The sequence below is a fragment of the Prinia subflava genome, chromosome Z (genome assembly GCF_021018805.1).
Source record: "Prinia subflava isolate CZ2003 ecotype Zambia chromosome Z, Cam_Psub_1.2, whole genome shotgun sequence".
Taxonomy (NCBI): Eukaryota; Metazoa; Chordata; class Aves; order Passeriformes; family Cisticolidae; genus Prinia; species Prinia subflava.
This window is the reverse complement of record NC_086283.1, coordinates 37,873,644-37,898,886: the sequence shown is the minus strand read 5'-3', so window position 1 is coordinate 37,898,886 and position 25,243 is coordinate 37,873,644. Positions and strand designations below refer to the sequence as shown.

Below are 25,243 nucleotides of genomic sequence, written 5' to 3'. Positions count from 1 at the left end.
AGCTCAAGACATCAGGTATAAAAATACCTGATATATTTTATTAACTGAAGAGGTCTCCATAAGGATAGTGCGATTATGGTTTGCTCTTTTAGGAGTACTGGGGAAGAAGCTAACTTCCAATGAGGGCTGAATAAGTGAATTTTTGCCTTTTTTAGTATCTTTTTAAGGGTGGCTCAGTATGATCTACATTAGCTAGAAATTTTTAGTAATTTCATTTAATTAGATTTCTTTGGATGTGATTTTTTTTTTTATTTGTACATACAGCAATCAAAAATATCACACAGACATTTTACTACTTTTACTACTTTTATGTGCAGCACATTACTCTAGTTTTAACCTGTATTGTAGAGCTCTGCCTTTCACTAACCAGGAGCGCACAAATTGGCTGTTCTTTTGGCCTTTTTTAACCCCATCACAACTGGGTTAAAATAGGTCTGATTATTTTACAAGTTTTCACAAGTCCCTTTTCAATGGTAACTGTTCTCTAATCTATTTCTTCCTTTCCTGTATTTTCACTCACAGCTGGGACAGTGACTGTGCTGCAATCTCTCTGACTCCAGCAGAGGAATGGGAAGAGCGCCTGCCAATACCTGGGAAAGAAGGAAGAGGCTACAGAACTTGATGTGGATTACTGCAAGCTCTTGCTAGCACAAATTGTCCAAATCCTTTTCATGCCAATGAAGTAGGCTTTATCATCAAACTTCAAGGTCACTTAATAAAAAGATCCAAAACCATAACTAACAACACTCTCCCCCGCAACCTGAACAAAGAAACCCCAAACCAAACACCAAAATAAAAAAGAAAAAAGAAACTTTAAAAAAAAACAAACAAAATAAGACCCTTTCAGAAATTCATTTCATTAAATTATAATCAAAATAAAGCATTCATAATTACAGTTTGTAAGTAAAAAAATTTCCAGATGTTATATTATCATTTCCACTAAATATTCAAAATAATCTTATTTAGAAAAGTAGCCCCTTCCTGGTAGGCCCATTCTTCATCCCTTTAAGAGGAATATTTTAAAGGAATAATTCCTTTGAATTTATTTTGTCCTTTGAAATTCATTTAAGTACTCTTTTATAAGTGGTTTTCAAAATAGTAAAGGCTAAAAAGTGGAAAATACAACCTCCACCGCCAGTACGCTCATATGTCATTTCAAAAAGACCTACATATGGAAATTTCCCACTTATGTATTCTGAGAGCTATCACTTCTGCCTGCCGGTAGTTGCCAATGTGTTCAGTTTGCTTAGCAACAGTTTTACAGTAGATGTCTATTTGTGCAATCATGAAAGTAAGACACTTGCACATTCTCTAGAAGTATATGATGTTCCCACTGATTTTCTGCTAATGTGTGTAACATCTTAGTAGGAGTGTCTGAATGGATTTGTCCAGGTATTTCCCTTGGTGTACCTTAGGGAAGCACCAAAAAACCTGACCTCTTTTTCCCTCTGCAGAATCGTTTTTCCTTCTTTTCTTAAAAATAGCAACATTCTGAGCATCTCTGCAGACTTGCATCTGTGGTAAGTATAGAAAATCAATTACACAAAAGTCTTGCTAGTGCCAGCTGGTATCTTCTGCAACTTAGTGACTTAATGGAAAGGTCGAAGAAAATGCAGCTCTTGCTTCAATCAAATTCCTCGTGCACCAAGGCAGGTTGCAGTCACAGCCATTTATTGCTTAATAGCGGGACCCAGTTCAACCAAAACAAGTAAAGGGTTGCTTGTATGAGTGTGTCTTAGGGATGGTTTATTATCCCATCCCGTTGGGGGGAGAGTGGGGGGGGGGGATCAGTTCTGCTTTGTTTTGTGCCCAGGGGCTGATACTGTGTCCGCCCTGCCCTCCATCGTCGCTGGCTCCGGGGCTGTCGCGATGTAGGGCTGAGGGGCCGTTCTTCCCTTTTCCTGGTGTCTCTGACCAGGGATCCTGCTGCTGCCCTGGGTTTTGACCTTTTTCTTTTTTTCCTTCTTTTTGGCTTCGGCACTGCGGCTGAGCCTGCTGGCTTGGCCGTTGCTGCTCTGCCGAGGAAGCCCAGCGCAGGGCGCGCCCGCCAGAACGCCGCCGCCTCCCGCCGCAGCCGCCATTGCCCGGTGAGGGCGAGGAGCGAACCCCGCCACAGCGCCCCCTGCAGGCACACCCGCGCTGCCTGCTGGGAGCCACCAGCGCCCCTGCCGGCCGTGAGCGGAACTGCACCGGGGGAGAGCCTGAGCCCAGACACGGCTGTGGTTGGGCTCCTGTGAGGGGGGAAGGTCCCACAATTTCAGTATCCGGCATTTATTCATTTTTTTCTTTATTTTTCTGTGCCTTACGGGCACCCTTTTGTTTGGTTGGTTGGTTTTGTTTTGTTAATAAACAGGGTTTTTGGTTGTTTTTTTTTTTCACTTTTGCCCCCGGTATCTATTTCTCTCATTGGCAGAAGGAAAGGAAGTTAATGGAAACCTTTCTCTTTAGAAGGTTTAGAAGCCCTGCTCATTCCAGGGCGTTTTCTCTTGAATTTTATCTCAACAGAGCAGCACACTCATCACATATGAGTCCACAAAAAAACCTCCAGCTGTGAGGGGTTGTGAGCCACTACAAGCAATCTATGGGGCATACGGATTTGGGACAATTGTCCTTATACTCTATTCTTGTGTAATTTGTGACTAAAACTTCTGCTAACAAGCCTATTTTGTAACATTCCAGAACTGCGCACAGGCTGCAAAACTTTCTTACGGCAAGGATTTAACAATTGAAGGATTTCTTCACACTCTGCTTCATGGCTTAACCTCCACACAATCTCCAACAATGCTAGTCACAACAGAAACGTCTTCCTGAGCAGCAGCCACAGTGCAGAAGAGCAGTTGTATCCATGAGCTCTACTACGAAACTGAGAGACCAGAGGCAAAGAGGACCCTGATGCTCTCCCCTTTGGGCTGCCACTCCTCTCACGCAGGATAGGTGTGAGCCCCACAAAACACACAGAATTGAATGTAGCATCTGTGCTGGGGTGGAGCTGACAGATTAGATTTTACCAAGCTCTGGTCTCTGATCTGTCACAACTATTGTCAGGTGGCAAGTATGAAGAAAAGTCAACAGGAATTACACCAATCCCAGTAGACAAAAATGCGAGATCATCCCTCAGCATGATCAAACATTGTTTTGAAATGCAAAAATCTCCAGGGCAATGAAATGAAGAAGAAAAGTAAAACCAAACATTGAGACAGTATCACTGTGTTGACTGTTTCTTTTTCCCTTCTTTTGTGTCACCCCCACAGCCTGAGTGACTTACAAGACCTCCAGGTCACTGGCCTGTATTTATGGAGCCTTATACTATTGTTACATGGGCCCTAACAAGTGCTACCATGTCTACAGGAATAAATTAGGTTTACCAAGTACATTGCAAGAAATAGAAATAAGGCCTCAATTCAGAAGACACAAAATACATCCTTACAGGAAGAGTTACACAGTAAGTGATCACCTATCAAAAAATAAATACCAGCCATCTACAGAAGTGATACCAACCCCCTAAAGACTACTGCAGCATGTTAGAACATTTGGCACACTCAAAGATTGGATTTTTGAGGAAAAAGTTTTTTGAAGACTACTATCAGACCTCTCCAGTTATCAGTTCTGATTGTCTGCAGGAACTAAAAGTAGTGACGCTAAAAAAATTTACCAAAAAAAAAAAAAAAGAGCAAAGTCAGAAGCTACTAAACTGGACAATTCTCATACTGATCCTAGAATATTTGTTGAGAGCCATCCACAGGCTCAGTCCCGAACACTGAATCTTTTCCCCTAAACATTCACCTCCCAACAAATAAATCTTCTGATTGCAAAATACTGGTTAGGAGTTGTGGGGGTTTGCTGCCAGTTTTTTAATGGATTTTTAAAATATGTTTTATATTTCATGTGGGGTGTTTTTGCTATTAGCTTCTAAAGCATACTACTTAGCTTGCAGAAAGTTTGCCACTGTCATTGTCTCCACAACTATCAGAACTGTGGATACTAGAGAGAGAATGGCTGGCTGTCATCTAAGTGATTTAAGCATGTTTTGAAATCAGTTTACCATAATGCATAGTTGCATGTCACTTCTTATCGAACACGGGTAACAGAGTTAATAAATGGCATTTTTAAAGATGCATATGCTTGCTCATTTAATGTTGCAGTTCATCTAGAAGAACAGATAAAAAAGCTTATAAATGAAAAAAAACCCAAAACCTATTTTCTCTGAATCATTGTCCCTTCTAGTTCAGCTCAGATTTAACTCCAATAATAACACTTTCAAGTAGTAGTAAAGAATGTTTTATTAAAATGGAAGTTTTTCAAACCATATGTATCAAAACTAAGGCCACAACTAATGCTAACACAAAGTTAAGAACATCAAAAGGTTCTTATAATATGATACAATTTAGAAATCTGAGACAAGGTTATTTTACAAACAATTACTCAAACATTCTGAAATGCAGCATTACTTACTTGTTCTAAAATATTACATCAATTATTCTAGTGATAGTATTTAATGATACAAAGTATTGAATTATCAGTGCATGTAACCCGTTTTTATTTTGGTCCTGTGACAAGTAACTTTCTGCACCACTTCAGCTACTGAAATAAACGGAAGTACAAAATATTATAATGGAAGCTGCCAACAACTTCTCCCTTTTGTTGTAAGTTCTTTTCTTCTAATGCTAAATATCTCCGGTCATAATAGCAATAAATTCTTCTTGATTGACTGTAAAAAAAGAAAAAAAAAAAGGAAAAAAAAGGAAAGTCATTAGACAAACAGCAAACAACAATAAACCATAATGAAATAATTCCTATCTGTACTTTATTTAAACTCTGCTAGTATTTGTTGCATCTGATTTGTCACTGTAAGTTTCTACAAGTTTGCTTCTAGAACGGGGTTTTGCACTTCATGCAACATGAAGTCAGAATGCAAGCTTTATTATGTGTAATACTAAAGGCAGAATCTAGCTCTCTTGTAATTACTTATATTATTTCTTATTATGAAAGTAAAAATATTCTGAAAGTGAAACATGAATTAAAAAAAAAATCCCTGAGAAGCATATGTACGATGGCTATGCAAAATAGTATTATTTTAAAGGTCTATAAGAATGGTAGCTAAATTTTACTAAGTACTTCTCAAGCAACAATACCAGCTAGTTATGATTGAAATCAGTTTTATTCTTAAAATTGTAATTTAACATTTACATCTAATCTACCTTCAGAGATCAAACAATGCTATTCTTGTCTCCCCAATCTGTAACACTTGCCAAATACAAAACAAATTTTAGGATCATTTAGCAATTATTCCATAAATTAGCTAGAATTAAAATAGACATTTGATGTTCCTTTCCCTATCTGAACTTTCTCCATTTTTCATTTATAATTAACAGAAATTTTACACAAATGCACTTGAAGATAATAAGTCATAATAATACATTAATTAGCATTCATTAATTATTTTGCTGCAGTTATACCTGAGGTACTGATCTAAATCATGTTTAAAAGAGTTAACCAGTGAACATGTACACTCTGCAAGTAATTACTGTAGTGCAGAATGATTAGAGTAAGTTGGTGGTATGGAAAAGACAAGACTTATAAAAGCCCTGACTATATCCATCCCAGCCAACATGCCCAAGCTATTCCTAAACAAAGCACTGCAGAGAAAGAACTACTTTCACAGCTAGAAGACAATTAAAGAAATTCAACTATGTTAAAGAGTAAAAAAATTTAAAAAACCTAAATATGTCCTGCTGTGATGCATGTAAAAAATAGGAAACAAGTAGATTTAGTCTAGTTAAGAGCCCTATGGTCTGAAACATCAGTCCATCATATAGCTACATCTAGTTTTAGGTCACAAAAATACTGTTGCTGTATGACTTTAAAAACATTTCCACAGCTTTATCACAGTAACAACACAGTAACAGCACAAATTCAAACATCCTCTGAAAAATATTTTCTGGTTTACAGCATCCTTGAATCCATGCTGCAAAGCGGAAATACAACACTACAATGACAAATTTGGGAACATGCAAAAATCTTCAAAAAGAAATGTAGTTACAATTCCCAGTAACCCAAGTAATCCCAGTTAATCCTCTTCAGACGTATGATTTGTTCACAACTTAAGCACCAAGAAAACAGAAGTACCATTTGTCATGGCATCAGATTTCTCTCAACTCCATGACATAACTAATCATAAAGAAATAAACTAGAATCACAGCTAATATAAAGATAACGTTGACTTAAAATCTTGAGAGTTAAAGGTGCACCCTTTTTCAGTGGTGGGTTTGGGTACTTCTCTTCATTCCATGCCAAAATCTGAGACATGAGACTGGATAGTGCTTCCTACAGTTGCATCCACTCAAGATGGTTAAAACTGCATGAACTGACGCCATGGAATTTCCAAAGTTAGTGCTCAAAGCCAGAAGTAATTATTAAACCCAGGAATACCAAAATAAGATTATTTACATATTTAAGGGAGACAAAAGTATGCCAAATAAACTTTCTTTTACAGAAATCTGTGTACAGCCTTCCAGCAGAGCTCAGTGGTTTTGCTGGGAACATAAGGGTTCATGTAACCTGAGTATCATACAAGACACCTTATTCCGCTGTGTGCAAAACTATCTCTCAAATGTAATAAAGGTGTTCAACCAGAAGTGGTATTACTCCTGTATTTGACATATCGATAAAAAATACTAACAACAGTTTCAAACTTTTTTGAGGGCAGCAAAATAAGGACAATTAGATGACAGCAAGATTTTGCCCCATGATCCAGGGGTTTGAAGACAAATGAAATGGAGATTCACAAGATAATTTACTTTCTCAGAATGAATCTTAAAATGCTAGGAACAGCCTCAGTTTTCTTTAAAAAACAAAAAAACACAGAGAACTTTAAGGATAAACAGTACCACATACAAACATTATGCTGTCAATCTTCTATATTCAATCTTCTGCTTGATTGCTCTAACAAAGATAATGAAAGGATGACTGAATAAGAGGTAACTGAGCCAATTAGTCTTAGCTGAAAAATTTGATTTAAAAAAAAATGTAGCACTGATACAAAATAATTATGATTCAATAACCCTTCTGAAAAGACCTCATAGTCTATGTTCCATTTGCAGTACCCAAATAGCAATGTGACAAAAGAACATTGATCCACAATGCTGACATCTCATTCGGTAGCTCCAGGAGATCAACATGACAAAATGTATTTCCACAAGAAATTCTACTTCACTCACCTCTACAGCTATGACTTCCAAAAAATAACACCTATGCCAAATATCATGGCAGACTATCTGTTGAAAGGTTGACAACACAATTTTTTCCACTAGTACGTGGGAGTTTTGAGTCTAAGAGAAGTTTACAAGCATAAATATCATTGCCACAGGAAAAATTGATGACCTGCTAGTGAAGTCTCCGATACGAGTCACCACCCTAGTAAGAATGGTGTTCAATGGACTGATACAATCTTTAGGTACAAGGTCTTAAGTGAGTGATCCTCAAAATTCAGGTACTAAGATTTCCGATGTAAAAATAAGGTTATTTTGAAGATAATGAAAAACTCTAAGTTTCAGTGTTCACAATGATTTAACAAGCATAGCATCATATTTGATTTGCTAATTCATTTTTTATCTACCTAGTAAATCCCTTCTGCAGCCTACTCTGTATGGACCTTGTCAATTGCAGAGGAATTTTTCACACAATGCTTTTCAGCACTCCAAGGAGTAGGTAAAGAGCCATCCAAGTTGATCTTACAGAGACCCAGGCTACTTACAACATGATTTATTGGCTTAATGCTCCATATCCAGTGCTGAAATCACAACAGTGACACATCAGCACTTAAGATATATCAAGTAAGTGATCAAAAGACTCAGCACTTTAATACTTTTACTGGTTTATAAGGAAATAAAAATGTAATGTAGGTACACAGAATCTCTTCTACCTTCAACTACACTTTCACCCCTCTTTTAATAGACTTCCATTGAATAAGAGCTGGTGGTGAATCAACTTGATTCTTAGACTCCAGGATTAGTAGCTGTCAAAAGCAACCATCTGCATTATTTGTAAGCTAAATTATGTTTGAAATTAAAGTGCTCTAGAAGGAAATTTAAGAGGACATTTTCACAGCAACACAACACCTAAAAAGGGAACAAAATTAAGAACAAGATTATACAGTATTTTATTTGCCAACACGTACTTTCTCCATCCCCATCCTTATCAAATTCTTCAATCATAGCCCGTAGTTCTTCATCAGACATATTTTCACCCAATTCTCTAGCAACCCGGCGCAGGTTTCTCAGACTTATTTTACCGGAGTCATCATCGTCAAACAATTTGAATGCCTTGAGTATTTCTTCTTGTGGGTCTCTGTCCAATATCCAATCTGTCACTGCAAAAAGGATACTAAAGTTGGACTAAAAAATTCTGAAAAGTAAACTCAGAATGACCTTTGCAAACCAAGATAATATGAAGAACACTTGTCTGATTTCACCTGTTATTACATTCCTATAAAATTCAATGTGCTTATTTGTTTGGCTGTTGTCTGACCTCTCTTTCTCACCTCTGTTTTCCCATGCTGAGTTGCTCTTTGGGACGTAACTGTTGCAGTGGGAAGCTGCATGGCTGTTTAGACACAGTCACACTCTCCATACATTTTCCAGTAGGAATTACATGTACACATGATGCCTCTCTTTCAGGATTCCAAATTTTCAGAAAAAACACCATAAGCTCTTTTAGATGAAGGTGTAATTTTTTTTTTACTTTATATGTTTTCATCAGGATAGAATTTTGAGGTGGGGAGAACACTGAAACAGTAAGTGAAGAAAAACATCCACACAGAACCTCTCTTTCAAGTATAAAACCACACTAACACACAAAGCCTGCATAACCAACCAACCACATCCCACCCCCCAAACCTGAAAACAAAAAAAGACTAAGCACAGGGGTTATGAAAAGGATGCCGCTATGAATTAAAAGATGTTTATTCTGAAAGAATTCTTCAGCCTTTATTATTCTTTTCAAGACAGCCATTTGTCAGTTTCAGCAACAGAAAATACAAACTTGCCTCATGAAATAGTGTTTTAGTAATTTTTTCAGATCAACCAACAATAATCTATCTCCACATCTTAGTACCTGTTAGTCTTGTATTACAGGGCTAGTCTCGTATTATCAAGCCACTAAAATCACATCAACACTGCTTGCACATAAAAAACCACTTGCCATCTGCTACTAACTGCAAATGGAACGTCTGCTCTGGCTTAGCAAACTTAAAAGAATTTTTCATGCTCATATAAGCCAAATACAGCAATCAAGTTTATATATCTGCAGATTTATCCTAAATTTAAGTATTTTCTTTTAGAACAACAGTATTGCATGATGGTATTACATCATTTGAAAAATGCTACCTTTTGTGGCAAAAAGACAATTGAAAAAGAATAACATGTCTCTAAATACAGAATTACAGAAGACAATATATAATTGCATCTTCATCTATTTCAGCTGAACATTAAATTAAGAGAAATTGATGGCTCAAGAATTGCTTAGCTATATTTAGCAGCTCTTCACAGTTAATGTCTCAATAACCTATCTTATCTAACTCTCCAATCCTTCTGTTAGAAGTCATATCATATTTAATTCTGTGTCAAGGTCATATGGCACCACAGCTGTACACTACTTCAACTCAGGTTTTCCAACAGGTTCAACCCCCTTCCAAGTATATACTATGCTTTCAACAAGAATTTTCGTGGCTTCTTGCAGTACTTAATGACTGTCGATATTGATAGCCAGGACAGAAAAAGGAAACAATGAACAGGACTGGACATCGGGAATTTAAAAAAAAGTAACTGCACAGCAATTACAAAATGTTCATTTTATGTAATATTACAGCATAATAACGTAATTTTAATACTATTATTACTACCAAATCAATACACTCATTTTCTTTCAAATACTTCCACATAGGCTTTATAAATCAGAAAAAAACCAAAAATAATATTCTCTAACCTGGAATATAACTACAAAAATATTACCTGTCATTAATCAGACATTTTGTCCAGTAAGAACCTGTCAAACAATTAAATGCTGCCACATTTCAATCACTAATTGTTTTCATACATTAAGATGATTGCTATTTGTAGCCAAGAGCAAGTGCTGGAGGTGTTGTTCCATAAAAACTACAGAAAGATAATACTAATGGACTAACACAAGCATAATGGATATAATAAGCTAGAAATGTAAACCCACACAGATTACTTTCTGGTAAATGTAAATTGTATGCAAAAGCATAAAGTATGCATAACAAAAAAACCCTAAAATTTTCAAAAAACATCAAGTCTAAAAATTCTACAGATCACTACATACTCAAAATACATAAAATTACACAATACACAAATTTCAGGTGAAAGACACAACTAATTGTTCTGGCTTTATCAACAGCTGAAAGTCCTTGCAGTACAGTATTTAAAATCTACTTCAATTTCTCTAACCATTTTTTTTATAGATGAAGTCTATAGTCTGCTTTTCTGAGTATGCACTCCTTCCCATGAAATTCGATGCCAAATACCTTTTCCACAGCAGGAAGAAGAATCTTACAGAGATCCATGAACAAGACAAGAACATCTACACTTTACACTAGCATTTATTCTTCTGTGTAAGCTTGAAAGAGATGGTATACACCCTAGTTCCTTTTATACTGTAGCTATCATTAATCTCTACATATCAAATTAAGGATTCAGAAAACAAATATTTATCTGCCCTCACTATTGATCTATATTAAGCAAAGTATGAAATGAAATCTCCCACTTCTGTTTCTTAGTAAATAATTAAAAAGTCCACAAAGTACAGCTTTGAAATTGTACTCACTATTATAGGCTAAATATCTCTAGAGGTAGAAATACAATCAAACACATACCAACTTCATTAAAATCTTCAAAGGTGATCTTGCCTGTTGATTCGCGATCATAATCTTTAAGTATCTTCAGTACATCAGCTTTTTTCACATCAAAACCCAAGGCTCTCATTGCCACCTTTTGGAATAAAATGAAAGTGCAACTACAGATAAGGATAAGGATAAAATACAGACAAAAGATAAAATACAGATTTAACAGGTTTTCCTTTTAATTTCAGTAATTACCTTCTTCACTAGGAAAAAAGAGCCTATCAATGATTTAGTAACAATAATAAATAAAAAAATAAAAGGAAAAGAGCTTGGGATATTAAAACCATTTAGAACTACTATTAGGAAATGGAACATCTAGTTGCAGTGAGAAGAAAAACCTTTACATTTTCAGGGATTTTATAGACTGGACCAAATGCATCTTAGGCCAAGTAAATTTATTCCTTATTTCCAAAACCATTTCAAAATCTCATCTTTTTAAGACAAAACTGAAAATCATTCTGCAAATTATTTCTCATTATTCAGGCAAGTGTGTATGTTCATGGATTTACAAGACCTACAAGACTTTTAACTGCTTTTCCAGTCAGCCACAGAAGCCAACCTATGCTTTACTTTTCCATTAGTGTAGGAGTCTACATTTAGTTTCCCATTTCACCTTAGATGGCAGATTCTCAGCACATACTACCCTGACTTTCTCCAAACTGATGAATAAAGGCTAACCACACATGGAAAACCACTGAAGTAGTTATTCAAAAACTGATGCTCTATGCTGATTTTGTAGAGAAGGAGATAAATAGTTTTTTGCCTTATGTACTTCTGCTCTTTCACAGTATTAGCTTCAAGGTGACAATATTTAATTAGACAGCTAAGAAAGAGCTTTTCAAGTAATCATGACAGCTGGGAATTCAAAGCATACCATAACTGGAAAAAGCGTAACCATAACCAAGAGAGTATCCAGCACAACCCAAGTCACAGTGGCTTCCAACAAAGATGAAATACGTGAACTCTGAAATAAAGAGAAGGGAATTCTTCTACCTAACACACTCCTGTAAGAGCAAATTAAGTAAAAATAAGACTTTTTTCCTTCTTTTGAGTTACTTGGTAGAGTCAGAATGTAGAGCAAATACATTACATTAGGCATTCTTTTTTAAAAAAAATCTCACCCTATACGTGACTGAAACAGTGGCCTCTACAAAGCTACTTTTTGTTCTCAATATCTTAATTAGAATAAAAATGGATAAAAGATTTATGGCGAGTTTAGTGAACCTCATTTACTACTCTGCAGACTTTCAGGTGGGAGGCTTTACTCAGAAAGATTTTCTAAACTTCATCTGCTAACAGCTATCATTAGGAGCATCCTTCTTTGGGAAGGGCAGCTACTGAGCCTCCCACACACAGACCAAAAAGCACACCTTATTCCTACAAATCATAGGCTTTCTTTTGAAAAATACAGGTAAGCTCTGGCTTGTAGTCAACAGTTTTACAAATTTGTCTTACATCTTTTACCTATACATCTGAAACCAACACCAAGCTTTAGGTTACACAGTGTCCTTAAAAATAATCAAAGTTTTTCAAGAGTTTTCCCCACTTGGTCATCTGTCCAAGCTTATACCTGGTAGGCAATTACAGGGTTATAAAATAGGGTTATTTAGAATACTTGAGCAATTCTGTTACTGTATTAAGTATATAAAGTGGGAAGAAAAACTTATTCTTACACCAATGGAGTATTCCCCTTTTTTCTCTTGCTCTTTAACCCAGCAAGATATCTTGAAGGAAGATTTTTAAGATACAGCCAACATCTTAAAAACTCACTATGGTACATATATTATCTGCTATAAAATTACTAAAATGAAAGAAAACTTCTACCTTTAATTCATGATAATTTATCGCTCTATCTTTGTCTGTATCAAACAATTCAAAGGCATCTTTAATTTCTTGCTTCTGTTCCTCAGTCAGTTCTCTTCTTTTCTTCTTTTTAGTTTTGTCTACTGAGAGCTCATTCCTATATAAAGAGAAAGAAATGTAGTGTAACAGGTTTCTACTGGGGAGATGCCACTTTAGACAACCTTTTCCACCAATAAGAAACTCACCATAAAGAAATCACTACCTTACTTAGTATTTTCCCAGCTTGTAGTCTCAGTTTAAAATAACATTTGAAATAGACAATTCACTTGTGAAATCTAAATGGCACCTCCAGTCCCCTACCCAAAATAAAATCAGCACAGGCATTTTTGCTAATAAGCAGCAGCAACAGCAAAAAAAAAAAAAAAAAAAAAAAAGAGGGTAGAAAAACTACCAGTTAAAAAGGCTTCTTGAGGTTACAAACTAGATTAACAATTGAAATTATACAGCTCATGAAAACAGTTGGTTTCTATACTGTAGCTAAAACAAAATAAAATGAATTTGGGGACAGACAGGCCACTGGAGGCCGAACAGTCTGGCTACCAAAGCTGGCATTAGGTGCTACAAATCGGCTTTGTTGCCTGTAACAGTTCTTACATAAACAGTACTAGCAGGGTTTGAGGGGTTTTTTTAACCCTTTGGATCCCACACATACACACTGTTTTGAAGATTTTTTGCTCTGTTTTGATACTTACAAAAAGACAAGCCCCCCAAATCAGCAAATCTTGCTCCAAGACAGTACTCTTTTCTTTGGCTAGTCTAGGAATAAGCTTGTATTTTTAGAGGAGCACAGTAAAAGGACAAGAGACAATAACTACAAATTTTAAGGGAAAAAACTGCACCTGGATCTAAGGGGAAATATTTTCCCAGTGCATATGGTGATGTGCTAGAACAGTTCCACTGGGAAGGAGCCTCCATCATTAGCAATTGTTTGAACCCAACTACAAAAGGTAGCATCCTCAGCCAGCCAGCTTTATGTAGAAGCTGTTGTGATCAGGAAGCTGGACTAGATTACTTCCATCAGTCATTCCTAACCTAATTAACTGTATCGTTTATGTTATACTCTCAGGAAAAGGCTTTTTGTGTTCATTTGAACTTTTCCACCAGAGACAGAATGTGTGCTGTATCACCTTGTGTAGAACGCATAAAGATTACTGATCAGTGAACAGAAAACTTTGCAAAATTAACTTCCCAAATCCCCTCTAATAAGATGCTTTATGCCCTTCTTTGTTAACAATTTACTAATTTTAATCAAAACCTAAAATGAAACGCTTATCTAGACTTGGCTTTCAACAACCACTAAAGCAAAAATCCGATAAAGAAAATGCAAGCTGCAGAAGCTGAGCCTGCTTCAAAATACAATACCCTCAAAGATGTCCTTAACAGGCCAATTGAGACAGTGTGATTTCACACAGGCTTTGGATTACTACAGCTCTTGGAAGGACTAAAATAACTCTGAGCTGGCTACTTGATTAGGACTGGGAGAGTAGTTCAGATACAGGGAGCCCAGATTTTGTAAGCTACGATGAAGAAACCCATTTATAAATCTGAAAGCAGACTAACACAGAATTCTTCTGAAAGAGCAATCTGGGTACTTAAGTGTTTATTTAGTGCTTAGCATAAAATCAATTTATCAGAGCACAAAGCAGTACTCAAATACAAGCAGCTAAGTCACTTCTACAACTACTTTAACCATACTAAGCATGAAGTTTTTAGACTGGAAAATGAAGGATCACTGTTGCCATGTAAGCGCATGAATCAGACTCGAAGACAAGAATTTGCCAAGTACTGGCATTCATAAGCCAGGCTCCTTTATGTAATAGCTACTAAACAAGAATTTATAAACAAAACAAAGCCGAACAGTTTAACTTTATGCCTATTCACAGGCCCTTGGTACACAAGGCAAGCCAGAAGCGAACCTCCCGAGGCCAGCCGCGCCGGACCCTTCCCTCTCCCGGCAGACAGACGGGCCCGATCCGCCTCGGCCGCGCGAAAGCGATCAGACGTGCCCGGCTGGAGCCCGGGGATGACCAGGCCCCGCCACAGCCTGGCGCGTTTCGCCAACACCTCCCGATCGGGGGCGGCGCGGCCCTGAGGGACCCCCGCCCGCGCCCCGGGCCCCGAGCGGGAAGAGCAGGAACGCGCCCTGTTCGTACCGACCTGAGGGCCAGGCTCATCGTGCCGCTGCCGGGCACCCGCGTCCGGCAAAGGCGGCCCCTCCCCTCTGCGCCGCCCTTCCGCGTCCAAGCCTCGGCGGCGCCGCGCTCCTGCCCCTCTCTACGCCGCTCAAGCCACGCCCCCACCGATCACTGCCGTCTGATTGGCCGCGGGTAGACAAGCGCCCACCCTCGATCCCTGGGCGCTCTGCTATTGGCTGGGATGTTGCCACTCAGGGCGGAGGCGGTGGTGCCCTGTGCTCCCGGGCTGTGGCTCCTGGTGGCGCCTTCGGGCGGTGAGCTGCTTGTGCTGCAAAAACGGCAACAAGAGAAAGTTTTTCTAAGGAAGTATGTTCCTTGATGTTTGATCTTGGTTTTCTAGACTAATCAACAAGAAAGGAGGTTTAATCCTTGAAGCACACAGACACTACCAAGCGAACTAAAAGTGATGTCCAGGAGTTAGAAACACAAATCTCTTGTCGGTGGAATTTCCTTGTTCACGTCTAGGGCACGACGTGTTTCAGTGATGTCAGACAAACAATTCAGAATTTACTGGTCACAAAGGCATTTGGCAGAACTCCCAAGACAAGGAATAAATTAATACAGGCAACTCAGCAACTGTGCTGAATCAGCTCCAGTTCCGGCAGACCACTGACTACAGTGCCCACCGACTCAAGAGAAGGACTGGGTATGTGGACTAATTAGCATGAGAATAATTAACCACAGAAGATAGAATAATAATTAATAAGAACTATGTAACTTGAAGCCAATGAACATTAACAGGTTTGTTTGCTAAAATGTGTAAATACTAAAGAGTTTTGATAGTTGGCGTGCTTGATTCAGGGAGTACCACGCAGCACGCAGGCTTGTGCAACTCTGAAATAAATAATCCCTGTCTCCCTCAAGAGTGTAATTATTGGTTTATTGCACACTGGGTAACAAATCTGATTTTTGTGGGCAACATTTCTACTGCCCCTGCTGTAGCCTGGATGTGCAGTGGCTGTGTCAGAAGAGCTCCCCGTGGGCCCAGGCCCTGCTCACTCCAACTCACAGACTGTTGGAGGTGCGGTGGAGGAGCACACAAAAGTGGCATCTATAAAAGCATTTCTGGCACTTGTACAGATTTTGCCTTACTAAAAATTTGTTGGAAAGCAACATATACTGTGTGAAGACTGAAGACCTTAATGTATAGTATCCAGGTATCATTAATACTAGTATTTTTGTGTCTTGCAAAACAGTCAGTGAGTCAACATAACATATCTGTGTGAGGACAATGCTCCTATCACTGGTGAGAAAACTCTGATTTGTGAAAAGTGCTGCCTCAGTGCTCTGGTCTGTGACAAAGTAATTGTCCTAGTGCTTTGCTTCCCAAACAGGGCTGTTTTATAAACAGCTGTGACAACATAGTACAGTGTTACTAACTGGACTATAATGATATTCAGATCCTTGCTTATACTATGTTATGCAGTCTGGCTAGTTAGACAGAAAATTCTCAGGCAATGAAAAATTCCTTCAGGCGTTTCAGTCCTGCTCCTTTCAGGACTGACAGCATGTCATGGAGATGTTTTGAACCTGTGTTTCCAATAATAAACTATTAGTGGGTTTACTGAGTACATAGTGTTGAATATGCAGAGTTTGGCTTGCTCAAGACACATTTCTCTTGAACAAAGTCAAGCAGAGATGATGTTTATTAATATATCTGGTCCACAGATCAAATAGGCAGAGGCAAGAGGTTTGTAATTGACCTCTGTTTACAGATGGTAGCTTTGCAACTAAAAGCATAAATTATTGGCAGGTTTGATCCCTCAACCTGTACTGTGGTGCAAATATAAACACAGATTTATTTTTTGTTTGTTTCATTGAACATATTTATGTGTCCAGAGAGAAAAGGAAGCACTAATCCAGTGGTGAGTGGAGTGTGGGAGAGTAGCACCAGGAACCCCTGATTGCACCAAGAGCTCCAAATTCCAGTGTTTCACGCCCCACTCTCACCTCCTCTGCATGTTGATCCTGGAGTTCCGCATGGGGGCCCTTGGTCCTTGCGTAAGTTGCACTAGGGTTATTTCTGCTTTTGTGCTGTGTGCTCCTCTTTCTGAGGTATGTATTGACCAGGCTTTGTGCCCTGCCAGTGAACTTGAGTCATCATATTGCCATTGTCTGCAGTCACTGGGCTGCTGACAGGTCAAGATACACTTCAGGGAGGTCACAATCCCTGCATGTGTTGTGACTGCGCTTGGCTTCCAGCTTGTCCTCCCTCATGGTGCACCCGTGCCCTGGCTGCATTGTGTCAAGTAGAGTAAAATACCTGATACTGATACTCAAGGTGTATCTCTGGGAAGTGGAGATCCACACTCAAGACCCTATTTTTAAACTTACAACCTAAAAAGTTGCTCCAGAAACCAAAGTGGACTCTTTGTAGATTGATTAAAGTTATCAGCAGTGCTCATACTGCATGTGAAATGGAAATGCATAGAATTCCAAACAGGAAAGACAGGCTCAAATAATAATAGCTAAAAATAAGTACATGGTTGTGGTAGCAACGACTTCTAAATCCTTGCATTTTCAAACCTGTCCTAAAATGACCTCTTATGAATAGAGTTGGTAAGTTAGACTAGCACTAGCATGTTCCTCACACATACATATTGACAGCTTAATAAGGAAAATAATTAATTATGAGATAAAATTAAAGGTGTTGTTACTGGCTTTTACTTAATTTTCAAACTCATCTATTGCTTTTTAAAAGTCATTTGTGGGGCTGTCTGCCAGATATGTCTTCCCTTTGAGTAAAGATATATCCTTCTCTAGTCCTAATTTTATTAGTACTTGAAACTATCCTACCACTCTGTTGTCCTTAACTGAATTTCAGTGTGCAGAAGATTATAAACCTCATCCCAACTGCTCAAAATCAGATCACAGATCAGAACCGTAGATAAATTAATCCTGATTTTTTCTAAAGGAGAAATTGGGCAAGATTTCATGCAAGTTCAAGTTAGTTTTGTTCGTGTCACTCTTAGAACAAATCATATGTAAAAATATAAAGCCATAATAAAAAGATACCATGTATCAATGCCAGTTTGATGAATGTGAATGTGCTTCTTTTTGCATCTGGGTCAAACATCTGAGAAATACCTGGCACAGTCGCAGAAGTGTTGCCTAGGTTTCTGAGCCTTTTCCCATGTCAGTGTCCTTTTGTTTATTTTGTTGTTAGTTGCTAAAATAATTTTTAAACAGGTGTGATTAGCCTGTCCAATAAAATCTTAGTAGTTAGGAGTAACCATGCTGAACACGGTTTTGTGTAGCACAGTAAAATCAAGGAGCAGGCCTATCGCACTGCTAGTTTCTAGTTTGACCTTCAATTCTGTTCTTTTCATGGTAAACGCAGCCCCCGCCCGGCTTGTGTCCACCCGGGGTCGGGCCGGTCGGGACGGTCAGCGGGCGGGACAGCGAGGGGACATTCCCGCCCACGGACACTGCACAGGAGGGAGCATCCTGCTGCTGCAGACACCACACGAGCAGCAAGGGGCTTGGGGGGAGGATTCCACCGGGCCAGGCAACGCGCGGCTGATGTGCAAGCTAGTGAAGAGACTTCACAGCATTCTAGAGTGCCTGGACTACTGCACCTCGGAACCGTTTCCTGACTGCCCCAAACACCCGGTGCAACACAGCAAAAATATTTTGGCTAGCAGCTCCCTCATAAAATAGTTAACTTCAGATAAATTTAAAATAAAACATAACGAGTGGGTTTTCTTCATTGCTTCTCAATCGTTTCTCTACTTCGTAATTCAATTTAAAAATGACGGCACTGAAGATATAGTAGTAGTATTTTGGATAATACATGGTTGAATTTTTTGATTCAAGAGGTACTGCTTACTGATTCAAGTCACATAGGCATTAATTATAAACAGGAACTTGGACCAGTGTTGGTTGAATGCTCAGACTTAGATTTTTAAAATTAAATATTAATAAATCCTCCTTTATCTCCCTCCCACTTTCCTAAAAGAGCTGGTTGGGGTTTTTGTTTTTGTTTTTGTTTTTTTGTTCTCTTTGGCTAGGCATCTCTACTCTTACAAAGCACAGTGCATCTATGATGTGTAAACATTTTTAATGCAGTTTCTTTCTCAGAAGCATAAATAATTCTGCTAGCAACTTGTAAATATACTCTATCTAGAATGACAAGTGCTTCTGTTGAGAAATAGCTAGAAATTATTACTTAACTGCATAAGATTATAATATTTTATTATAATAATACACAAAAAAATAATTATGTGCAAACTGTTGTTTAACATCATAACAGCTTTGACAGATTACAGAACAAAACTTCCCATTTGATTTTTATGTCAATTCCCCAGTCTACTGAAAACTGCATTAATATATATTTAGATGTTACTAAGAAATCAACACAGTTCTAAATGCCTAACATGATGCAGTAAATTTAAACTTACAATGCATGTTATAAATATTTAATCCAAGTAGTGTTAAAAGGACCGCTGTCAAACTATAGTTATGACTAAAATATGGTAAGTCTTAACAAAAATAATCAGAAACCGTTCTTTTAACTTAAGATCATTTAAATATTGTTTATCTAGTAGTGAATTTCTTATAATATAAAAAATAATTTCATGACCCTCAAAAAACTACTTTCATTTGGATTATAGCAGCAGTTTACTAACAAACTCCACTTTGGATTATGCGCATGTAAAGTTCACTTCTGAGCTAGGAAATTATCCCCTAGATTTTGATAAAGTAAAAAAGTCAAAGTTTTGGTTACGTACTTAGTGGACGTAAGCATAGCTTAATAGGGCATTTTGACAGTGATCTGGCCATTTAAGGATCTTAGCTGATACAGATACTGTGCACAGGTTTAAACACAAATGATGGAGGTTATCTTTCCTTTTGAACTGATGTGCCTGTGAGTCTCCTCTTAGGAGCTCAGGCTTTACAATACAGTAAAATCTGGCTACAGAGATTCTCATACTGGATCAAATACGCAAACTGATAGTGCTAGAACACAGAATGCAATTCAAAGTGGTCTTCTAGTGAACATTTGCAAAACTTTAGCAACTTGACATTCATATTGGCAGGCATTGTAACAGGAGTTCTTGGTGACTGCCTTAGTGCACAGGGCTTCCACCAGGACTCCAACACTCTTCACCAACGCATTGTTTAAAAACAATGATTATTACTGGTGTTACAGCACTGTCAACTAATTTGCAGGAATTCAATTACTGTCAGGTAACCTGTGACACCATGGCATCCTCTGGATAAGCTTTAGTGATATGTATACCTTCAGCCTCCTTCCCAGGCTGTTCTTCTTCCTCTGCCAACTGAGGAGAAGATAAATGCCTCTTGGTTTTATGACATAAGTCTACCCAGTAAATACTCCTCATGTCATACAGTGATGTACATGGATTTCTCAAACAAAAAGAGACTGTGATCTGAGTGTTAACAGGTCTTTTAAGTGCTGCATCTCTGCACTTGTCCCGCCCTATCACAACTTTGCTTCTGCTTGGAAATAGGCACTTCTAAGAAGAACTAGGCAACAACCAATCATTACAAATCCTGGTAAAGAATATAATCACAGTAAAGGTGAGTGCAGTCATCTATGAAAGGGAAAAAGCCTTACATAAGATATTCGCTTTCATCATTTTTAGACAGATGCTTTTTTAATTTTGCAATAGGTTGGGGTTTTTTTCACAAGAATTTGCATCTGTTCAGAGGGCTATCAGCTTCCTCTCCCTCATGCCTTAGACAGAGCCCAAACCTTTGGCTCCCTTACTGTTGGCTATGATGGGAGCAAAACTGTCTGCATAAAGTGAAAGCCAAACAAGAAATTCAAAATTCAAGAGAAACAATTGCAGTCTTTTTAAGAACATATATGTCTATGTACAAAAATAAATTCAGACAGTGTCCTTTTAAAAAAGTTAAATATATACAAACTGTTAGAACAATTACACAAACTCTAACCATTTCAGCAGCTTTTAAATACCACACATTCAATTTTCATAAGCAAGTTACAATGCTATTTAGCATTTCTCAATGTATTCAACTTTTTTTTTGGAACAAACTCAGCGCAACACACTTTACATTTCAGAACAACTATGTGCAGCACATACTTCAGATGCAAACAGTAAACAATCTGAGTTACATTCACTTTGTGAGAAAAAGTGTACTGGGTACTTAATGCAGCACCTTCACTATGGCAAGGTCATGTTAAAGCCTCAATCCCATCCATAACACAGACGATTAACAACCAAGTCACAACACAGTCATGTAAAATACCAAAAACATAAACAAACGCCTTAATCTCGTCACAGTCCAGTTCTCTCAACTTTCCAGAACAACGTACTCTCTAAATACTATAATAAATAATAAATAATTTATGAGCTGATCAGAAAAAAATAAACACATCCAGCAAAAGCTCAACCACTTTGTACAGGGTAGTGTAACACATTAATTCATTAATTCACGTATTTTCTAATTCCTAGCTCACATGCCTACAAGCAAAACAGTCCCCTAGCTAATGGTGAGAGTGCTCTCCTGCTTCTTCCTTCTCTCCTGGTGCAGTGTTTCTTGGCACCACACCAGGAAACACAAAAGCCTCAACAGTCCATCTGCACCCTAAGCTTTTGTGGTAAACTGATGTATCTGTGACTTCCAGTTTGAAAGTTTGGTCTATAGAACTTCCACGTGTTAGTGTATTCTAAAGAAACTGCCAGACAAGTACTTCGCAAAGATAAAGCTTCAGGCGGTGAGAGGTGCAGCAGATACCACGCCCACAGGTGGCCACGGCTACAGAATTATCTCTTTCTACCCACTGAGTCCTGCATAGATTTTGCTCCTGCTGTGACCTAATGGCACTGCTCCTAGCACACACTAGGTCTTAGCAAGAGCTCTGTTAGGTCAAAACCTGAACAGGCGGTGATGAATAATCACAAGTCTAGTACTACATCAACAAGGTCTCAGGCATGAATGTAAAACCTCGCATTTTAGTATATATCCATCTGCCAGAGTTGTAGCAAAAATAAAGCAATATGTTTCAATTGCAATACATGTACAAACACACTCTGAAAAAGTAGAAAGAAAAACTATAGTTTACAGAGTTTTTATAAAAATATGAATAAAGAAGGAAAAAACAGGGAGAATTTTTGAAGCTCACCTGTATCAATTTGCCATCTTTTTGCTAACACAAACTGCTTATTAATACTTCTGCTTATTATTGATGCTTTCGCAACCCATTTGGTTTTACAGCAGGTGACAGATCACACAAAATTGACTGTCACTGAGAAGTGATTCTTGAATTTGCAACACGAAGTGCTATGCTTGCAATAGATCTCATAGCACAGGTAGAAATCTTGTGACAAATTCCAGCCTGGGAAATGTAGTTGGAAGCTAATCGATACAGCCTTTCGGCTCCAAACATATTAAAGTGCCCAGGCAGTACCTTCTCCACGAGACCTCTGTCGACTAACTCCATCAGGCGCTGGCAGCTTGCAACGTAGTCACTGATTCTGCTGTAGGGAAGCCAGTCGATCATAGATCCATCATATACCACATCTCCACTGAACAAAATCTTCCTGTCCTTGTCATGTAAGCAAATACTGCCTCGTGAATGGCCAGGCATGTGCATGACAGTGAGCTGTCGATCTCCGAGGTTGATCACATCCCCTGCAAACACATTTGTTATAGGAAAGAGTAAGCATTTGCCATGTTTCTTAAATGACACAAAGAGAACTACCTACAAATATGCAGGAAGTTTATACATACTACAATCGCAACAATGGGAGCAGGGCATTTATTTTCTTAGTGAGTCCCAAAGAGGTGTCTGAAATATAAACTGAGCAAAAAAGGTATTTTCCAATGACACTAACAGTTAATACAGGCTTGGGTTGTAGTAATGGAACATATTCAGATTCTAATAAAATGAACAATGTGAAAAGCACTGCAGTAGAGAAAATAAAACAGGAAACAAACAGAACACATCTAAGTTAGTTTTCCTTTGAAAGTTTATAAAGAATGTATTTCACAACTTATTATAATTGTATCCTTATTTAATTCATCTAGAATTGTACTACTGTTACTCCTAAAAGGCAAAAGGCCTAAACATAAATTGCTGGAGGAGAACCAAAAAAGGCCTCCACACACTTTCTTCATCTCATACAATAAGACATAAAAACAGAACTTTCTTGCCATTAGGTCATTTTTTTGCCAAATTAAATGTGAATGCCTTTTAATTGTACCAGCCACTGAACTGATACTCGTGTCTTGTGTCTCAGTTAACATCTTAGAAACTCTGATGCTACTCTGGCAGCCAATGTACTTGCTCTTTTACAAAAGCATGTTTTAAAATAACCTTCCCTCCTTTTTAAAGAAAAAACCCCAAACTTCTGTTGATTTATTATAGTTAAATATCACATCCAATCTTTACTGAAGCTTTCAGAAAGTTCAGTTCTGCTTTTCCAAGCACCCATGTGGGGTGGCCTAATAAAGCCAAGAAGAGAGTAAGCACCATGCCTAAGGTGTCACCTGTCAGCCACCCTTTAAGATCTGCTGAACAGTATTGTACAGTTTAGGTGTTTTGTTACCGAAAACCCTAGTCACTGTTTCCCTTAGGGACTAAATAATCTTTTTTATCTGCAACAAGCCATTTCTGTAAATGCTATATCAGTAACAAGTGATTTTTTTCCATTTTACATACGTCGGTAAAATTCAGTAAATGTATTCATGTAAAATTAATGTAAATTCTGTAAAACAAAACCCGTATTCTCGGTACATATTTCAAGAATTGTTCTGTTAACTGCATTTTCCAAGTTTTGACAGCTTATAAATAATAAAGGTGACAGATGCCAGAACCTGACCTGCTGACATAAACCGTTTGAAGCCTAAGGAGAAACCCGGGGGGTTTAATTAGTCACCTAAATCACTGCTGAGCGATTCGCATTCTAGATGGAAAAAAACCCCACGGCCGCCAAGACTTTCAAAACGGTTTAACCCGCTACGCGTCTTTTTGGTCCCATGCTGACTGCGGGTGGTTTTTAGGTTCACAAAAGTGTCAAAATTAATCGATTTATTTATTTTATACGAGGAGCTGAGTCAAGCAGAGGGCGCTCAGCGGTAAAGAAGCTGCTCCACGCTACCCGGCGCACTGTGCCCCGCACCCCCGGCGCGGCGGGGCCGCCCCGCTCACCCTCCTGCAGCAGGCGGCTGGGCCGCACGGGCGGGACGCGGAACTGCCGTGCGCTCCAGCCGGGCCGCGGCGGCCGCGCCACCTCCCGGTCCGACAGCCACGTCACGGCCTCGTAGTTGTCGCCTTGGAGCAGCGCCGCCGCCTCGGCGCTGTGCACCGCCACCTCCTCGAAGTGATGCAGCCCGCCCGAGTGGTCGAAGTGGACGTGGGTGGCCACGGCCAGCAGCGGCCGCGGCCCGGCGCCGTCGGCCGGCGCCAGCAGCCCGGCGTCGCGCAGGTAGTCGGGCAGGCTGCGCAGCCCCAGCCCCGCGTCGATCACCACGTCTCGCTGCGAGCCCCGCACCAGCCAGATGTTGGCCCGGTTGCCTGACTCGTAGAAGCGCTCCTGGATCCAAAAGATGCCGTCGCCCAGGGGCTTGTGCGCGAACCACTCCAGCGCCGACATGGCCCGGCCGGCGCTGCGGGCCCGCCAGCCCCCCCGCCCAGCGCCCCGCCGGCGGCGGCGCGGGCCCGGCCCACTGCGGCAGCGGCGGGCGGAGCGCGGCGGAGCCGGGTGAGCGGCAGGAGGCTGGAGCGGCTGCGGGGCTCAGCTGTGGCGTGAGGGGGCGCGTATTTGAGCCGCTTTCCCCACTGAGTACCGCCGGCGGAGGGGGCAGGAAAGGAGAAGCGCCCCGGCCGTGCGGGGAGTGGCGGGACCCTTCAGGGGTGGCGGGCTGTCATCGAGGAGACAGGGAGTGGAGAGCAGCTGAGAGGGGTATTCTCACACGGCAGGGGTTAGTGACCCTCAGGACAAATACCTTCCCTTGCCTACCTTCACGGGCTAAGGTCAGTTTAAAAAGACACAAAACCTCAGTACCTAAAGTTCAGTCCTTCTCAATCTGCTGTCCCCGCCCCCCGCCCTTTACTGATTGCACTTGCCTCTGAAAATCAAGCATCCACGATCACCAAAACACAATCAGGAGTTTTGTGGAGGAAACCGTAGTCTACTTATGTCTGTGGTTGCCTCACCAGCTGCCTGGCAGCTGTCGGGGATCTAGATTCCAGGGGCCTTTCCCTCCAGAAGCATCAGCTGCCTTCCCCTCAGCAACTGCCCGAGTTTGGGCAAACCTATGCATAGGTTTGGAGGAA

General features: G+C 39.5%; 2 protein-coding genes and 1 long non-coding RNA gene across 7 annotated transcripts; 1 reads left to right on the top strand and 2 right to left on the bottom strand.

Moving 5' to 3' along the window:
- Nucleotides 1–1,689: 1,689 nt before the first annotated feature.
- On the bottom strand, nucleotides 1,690–15,089 carry CETN3 (centrin 3). 4 transcript variants are annotated; one of them, XM_063423797.1, is made up of 6 exons: nucleotides 14,936–15,089; nucleotides 12,740–12,875; nucleotides 11,790–11,879; nucleotides 10,889–11,003; nucleotides 8,177–8,368; nucleotides 4,263–4,708 (listed from the first exon to the last, which is right to left on the bottom strand). In XM_063423797.1, exons 1-6 carry the CDS (start codon nucleotides 14,950–14,952, stop codon nucleotides 4,665–4,667), a joined length of 594 nt encoding a protein of 197 aa, XP_063279867.1. In that variant the 5' UTR covers nucleotides 14,953–15,089; the 3' UTR covers nucleotides 4,263–4,664. The 4 variants fall into 4 exon arrangements, with proteins under 4 accessions (XP_063279868.1, XP_063279867.1, XP_063279870.1 ...); XM_063423800.1 differs by lacking the exon at nucleotides 11,790–11,879; XM_063423799.1 differs by lacking the exons at nucleotides 4,263–4,708; nucleotides 11,790–11,879 and having other exon boundaries at nucleotides 4,716–8,368.
- On the bottom strand, nucleotides 14,992–24,997 carry MBLAC2 (metallo-beta-lactamase domain containing 2). 2 transcript variants are annotated; one of them, XM_063423796.1, is made up of 3 exons: nucleotides 24,116–24,997; nucleotides 22,373–22,596; nucleotides 14,992–15,241 (listed from the first exon to the last, which is right to left on the bottom strand). In XM_063423796.1, exons 1-3 carry the CDS (start codon nucleotides 24,558–24,560, stop codon nucleotides 15,143–15,145), a joined length of 768 nt encoding a protein of 255 aa, XP_063279866.1. In that variant the 5' UTR covers nucleotides 24,561–24,997; the 3' UTR covers nucleotides 14,992–15,142. The 2 variants fall into 2 exon arrangements, with proteins under 2 accessions (XP_063279866.1, XP_063279865.1); XM_063423795.1 differs by lacking the exon at nucleotides 14,992–15,241 and having other exon boundaries at nucleotides 19,151–22,596; nucleotides 24,116–24,994.
- Nucleotides 15,512–18,996, top strand: LOC134564725 (uncharacterized). Its single transcript, XR_010083619.1, has 3 exons — nucleotides 15,512–15,619; nucleotides 16,813–16,974; nucleotides 18,314–18,996. It is a non-coding gene; the product is annotated as an uncharacterized LOC134564725 (long non-coding RNA).
- Nucleotides 24,998–25,243: the final 246 nt, after the last annotated feature.